Here is a 5,605-nt window from a genome sequence, read left to right on the forward strand (position 1 = left end):
AACAGACAGCAACACCGCTTCAAGACAATTCGGGCACACATTTCCCTTTTTGCAACCTGAGCTTTCTTCTGTGTCACACCTGAAATTCTGAGTTCCTTAGTACTCTGGCCCAGTCCTTCCTCTCCTCCCAGCTGCCTCACAAATTACACTGAAGTAATGTGAGCTCCTGTGGCAGGTATGGCAACACAACATGTTTTAGTTACCTGAACAGAAAGGATGCAAGACACATCACTGCAGGATAAACTGGAGCACTGCTTCAAAACAGGGCAGTTGAGGATAGAAGCTTTTCTAAGATAAACAGTGCCTACCAATGGGGCAGAATGGGATATTCATTCCAAGTTTTTGGAGAAAAGTTTAAAACTCAAGTAGTCAAGTTAAATAGTGTTGGGTAACAAAAAAAAAAAAAAAAAAAAAACAAAAAAAACAAAAACAGAAACAACAAAATCCAAAGCCAAATCCAAAACAAAACCCCAACCACTTTTTGAGATTATTCTTGCTTTATACCACAATGCTTGCTTTTAGTGAAAAACACTAGGTGGCTGTATGAGAGACACTGGCAATTAGTCAAAGGCACAGAAAACCAAACACAAGCAAAACAGCAGCATTAACACAAAAAAACCCTGTGGAATTAATTGCTCAAATGTATACCAAGCCTTGCTGAAAGGAGCGCACCATCAGCCTGGTTTGGTTTCCTCCCTTTGAAGCTGTAAAACAACTGACCTTCAATACCTCAGGGAAAAGCATTTATCTATTGCTACCAAAAAAGCCTTTCTTACACCATTTAGCCCTGAACTTGCAAATCCCCTACCAAACTAACAAATCACCACATATAGCTATGGAGTCATTCCTGTCTTTGAGCACGAGTCAAGCTAAAGCTACAGAGACAAGAAAAAGAAAAGTGACTTCATGCTGTTCCTTTGGAAATTACAGAGTCACAGGGAGGTTTTCTATTAGCTAGGAAAATGCACACCCAGTTGAACGGATACTGAATAGCAGGATAAATGGGGATAAATGCTTTGCTTCCAGGGACAAGAATTGAAATAAATATTTATATTACATCAGGAGACTACAGACTGCCTGATCAGAAGTCCTTATTCAGAAAAAACCCCTGAGGTGTCCTCTCAAGGGACATCATTAGAACTCCTTGGCTGGGACACAGCCTGGGTCAGCACTGCTCCACCAGTGTCCTGCAGCCCTTTCCCATCTTTGCAATGTCCCCACAGAGCCCAGAGGATTCCAGGGCCAAGTTTCACCTTGGACATTGTCCTGCAGCTCAGCCTGCATTTCCTCTCAGACCAGCCTGTGCAGAGCAGCCACACGCGACTCAATAGTGCTCAGTTTTGCCTCCAGAGCTCTGATTACCATGTCTACCTGCAAAATAACCAGGGAAAGGCACTTGGTTACAAACAGATATTGACAACACAAAGAGCACGTGTGGACATCAGAGAGGGCTCAGATCTGATCTCACATCACCAATTCTTTTCATGTGATTCTTTCCCTGCTACTTTCATACTTTGACACCTCGCCCCACTCCGATATTCACTGTGCACACAGTAACTTTTTCCAGCCGTGGTCACTGTCAGAGCCACACACTCAGCTTTTGCTGGACAACCTTCAGCTTCCACAGTCCACTTTCTTACACTTTGCTCCCAGCTCTTCCTACCTGCAGTTACAAGATTTTAGTAGAGCAAAAATCAACTTGATTTATGATGTAATATTTCAATACAAAATTACAGCAAAAGCATTAAGTCCATTTGCACAAAAGGCAAAAGAAACATGACTAAAAGTTAAGTAAGATCTGGAGAAGTGAATCAGAACTAACTAGAAACAACATACCAAATTACTGAGACATAAATAGGAACCTAATGCTGTGCTTGATAAACAGAAAATGCTAATTACCATGAAAATTGAAGGAAAAGTTACTGAAAATCTTGCATAACACAGGATACCAATGACATGAAGGCATCCAGCGCATGTTACAATGCATGGAATTGCTCTGGGTGAAATAAGCTATTCTCAGAAACTAATGAAGCACACTAAGGTTTCACAGAGGTGATTTAAACAAAGAATGAGATAACGTTAAATCTCACCCTTTGCAGCTCCTCTTGGAAGACAGCTCGACTTTCAAGAGTAAGGGGCTCCTCATGAATAACAGCTTGCTTTTCTGTGGTTCCTAGAATATAGCTGAGATGCACAGATTAGGTCATGCACTTCCTACTCTGAAGCCAAAAACCCAAACACAGCACTACTTCACAGCCCTGAGAGACAGCCATGGATTCTGGGGCTACAGCACACAGTGAAAAATTGGACCAAGGGCAGCATTGACTAGGAGAAGCAGCATTACTCTCCAACAAAGTGCCATTCTGCAGCCAGGTTAGTGCTTCAGAGAATTTGACTGCCGTGGAAAAAAAACAAAGTATCATATCTCTGGAATGAAGGAAAAAAAAAAAAACTGCCCAGAGTACAAAGGTGAACATCCACAGCAATACAGCAAAATAAATGGGAACTTCAGAAAAAGACAGAGACATTAAAACTAGTCCAGATGAACAATCACTGTCTATTAAAACAATGCTTGCATAAAAGAATTGCAACATGGAGCCTAAATTCAGGATATAATTATGGAAGAATACTTTAAGACCACTTTTAAGTACCATAAACACCTAAACCCAAGCACACTTTAATTCTCTAGACAGATTTGAAGACAGCTGAGAGTCTCAGTCACACACTCACTTGTCAGATTTGCCTTTGCCCACCTTAGCAAGGACAGAGCAGTTGTGGCCAGTACAGGTCAGACCCACCCCAAGTTCTGCCTGAGCCCCTCCAGCCACACTTGCTGCTGATATTGCTGACCCCTCACAGGCTGCAGCCAGGCCTGTTTGGAGCTTGGTTTGTGTACTCTTCCAATCAATGAGAAGGAACCCTCCTCTGCCCTGGACCTGGTGATATTTTCTTGGCTGCAATGCAATTTCTCATAAAAAGGCAGACCTGGTTGTTTTTCCCAGGATTTGCCTTACACAGGTTCCTCACAGCTGAGCACTATGATGCCAACAGCAGCAACACAGAAAATCACTCTGGGACAGAGCAGCAGAAAAAGCTGCCTCTAGACTTGCCAGAGTATAACAGGAGCACCCTCAGTGCAATGCCTGCTGAGTGAAGTGGAACTGGCAGGCTGACCCATAAACATTCAGCATTTACCTTTCAACAGAGTCAACGCTGAAACAGAACAAATCTCTCTTGTAGTCAAGATGCCTTGGGGTGCACCTGTAGATGCTGCCAAGTGTCCTTGAGCAGCCAGAGCAGAGTAAGGTTTCTACCATGCTGAATAAGAAATAACATCTATTCAGAAGAAAATAAAAGGAAGCACCTCTTCCCTCCCTTTCCAAAAAAAAAAAAAAAAAACACATTAATTTTTTTTAAGCATTCATTCTTGCTTTACACAGTGAATTATGAGCACTCATCTTTCAGCCTGATGTTGCAACAGCTTCTTAGGCTGACTGACCTCAGCAAGACCATCAGAATCACTAAACTGTGGAAGGGACCTTAAAGCTCTCAGCCCCTCCATGGGCAGGGACACCTTCCACTATCCCAATTTGCTCCAAGCTCCATCCAGCCTGGCCTTAGACATTTCCAGGGATCCAGGGGCAGCCAGAGCTGCTCTGTGCACCCTGCACAGGGCCTCCACACTCTCCCAGGAAACAATTTCTTCCTGATATCTAATCTAATCTGCTTTCCTTCATCCTAAGGCCATTCCCCTTGTCTATCACGACACGTCCTTGGGAGAAATCCCTCTCCTTAGGCCATAAGCAGAACGTGCAGACCACCCCAAGTAAGTGTTCCAGGGGCTCTCGGGGGCACATGAGCGCTCCGGGCCCTTTACCGGGCTTGTCCTCAGCACCTTCTCCGGGAACCCCCGAGTGCCCCGGCACTGTGCCCAGCCAGGAGCAGCGCTCACCATCCGTACTCGCCGGGGAGCATCGAGAGCTTCCGCTCCGGGTCCACGGTGACGCTGGCGGCCGCACCTGCAGCGAGGGAGGAGGGAGGGAGGGGAGGAGGAGAGGAGGGAGGGAGGGAGGGATGCCGGCAGTGACCGCGGGGACGTGCCGGGATGGCAAGGCCGGTACTCACTGCGCAGCCCGATGCAGCCGCTCTCCTCGTCATTGAACTCCCAGCTCGTGGTGTCCCCCACGGGCCGTCTGCAGCCGCCGCACATAAACACCATGGGCATGGGAGCTGCGCCCGCCTGCAGCTCTCGCTGCTCCTGCTGCTGCTCGGCCCGGCCGCCGCCCGGCTCCAGCAGCGACGGTGAGGACTCCAGCTCCGGGGACTCCGAGGACGAGGACATCGTGTCCTGCCCGCCCGCCGAGGGAGCGGCAGCGGCCTCGATTACCGACATCGCTTTCGAATCGCCCGTCGAGGGAGCGGCAGTGACACCGGACACCGCCCTGGAGCGCCCGCCCGCCGAGGGCCACCCCGGAACCGCTTCTGGGGCCCGGCCCGGGACCGCCCGCTGGTCGAGGGCTGCCCTGGAGTCGCCCCCGCACCGCCTGTGGGGTGTTTGGACCTCGTGCGGTCACGGAACCAAAGCGAAGGGTGTGCATATTCCAGTACACTCCTATATATGAAGCGTTTTATCAAGTCACGTCTCATTCAGAAAACGTCTAGTCCAAACCCTGGCCCTGCACGGACCCCCCGACAATCCCACCCTCGCAGCGCTGTCCAGACGCTCCTGGAGCCTGTGGAGCCGGGCCCGTCCCCTGGGGAAACTGGGCAGTGCCGAGCACCCTCTGGGGAAGAACCTTTCCCTGGTATCCAACATCACCCCCTCCAGACACAGCTCCAGCCGCTCCCTGGGTCCTGTCCCTGTCTCCCACACGGAGCGGAGACCGGAGCTGCCTCTCGGAGGAGCTGCAGTCCGGTGAGCTCTGCCCTCAGCCTCCTCCGGGCTGAACAGGCCAAGTGCCCTTGCCCACTCCCGCTGTGGCCCTCCAGACCCCAGCCCTTCCCACCCACATACATTCAGGAATGCTTTTCAGCGCAGCTGTGCTCAGGAGCGCCCAGGAACAGCGCGCTGCTCTGAGAGAAGGGTTTGTGACCCAGCTGACATTTGTCCACCCTGTCCCTAGGTTCCGGGACACCCATCGCACTTGAAAACATGCTGACGAATAACATGATTGCTAAAAATAACCAGAGTCGAAGCCTTTATTTTAAATAGCTCTTTTATTAAAGCAGTGGGGACCCAATGGATAGCCTATGCTGCTGCTGCTTAGCCAATCCTAACACCGGGGAAAAGCTGCCACGTAAATCCTGTAAAGCAGCAGGATCAGGGGTTCCAGCCTAACGGGGTGTGCTCAGGAACTCACTGTGGACTTGTACTGTTTAGGGTTGTTTTTCTGTACAGGTCACTTTACAGGAGATGGTGAGCTGATTGACCAGAGGATGAAGACAATCTTTGGGAGTTGATAGCATAGCTAGTTGGATGGTGTTTTGAGGGTTCTCCAATCTTGTATTGGCTCACTGTCTCAGGGGCTATTTTCTCTTCACGGGAACTTCTGCTGAAAAGTGGTGTTTCGGGAGCTTTGCCATTTTACATGTTGGGCCCAGTCTT

At 49.0% G+C, this 5,605-nt stretch overlaps 1 protein-coding gene across 1 annotated transcript; it reads right to left on the bottom strand.

The window, feature by feature from the left end:
* Positions 1–1,011: 1,011 nt before the first annotated feature.
* Positions 1,012–4,393, bottom strand: LOC306815616 (protein Mis18-alpha-like; the record flags this gene model as incomplete). Its single annotated transcript, XM_079332184.1, has 5 exons — positions 1,012–1,371; positions 2,091–2,184; positions 3,196–3,318; positions 3,953–4,019; positions 4,126–4,393. 5 exons carry the CDS (start codon positions 4,391–4,393, stop codon positions 1,291–1,293), a joined length of 633 nt encoding a protein of 210 aa, XP_079188310.1. The 3' UTR covers positions 1,012–1,290.
* Between the last annotated feature and the right edge of the window lie 1,212 nt (positions 4,394–5,605).

The sequence above is a fragment of the Erithacus rubecula genome (genome assembly GCF_903797595.1).
Source record: "Erithacus rubecula genome assembly, contig: scaffold_173_arrow_ctg1, whole genome shotgun sequence".
Taxonomy (NCBI): Eukaryota; Metazoa; Chordata; class Aves; order Passeriformes; family Muscicapidae; genus Erithacus; species Erithacus rubecula.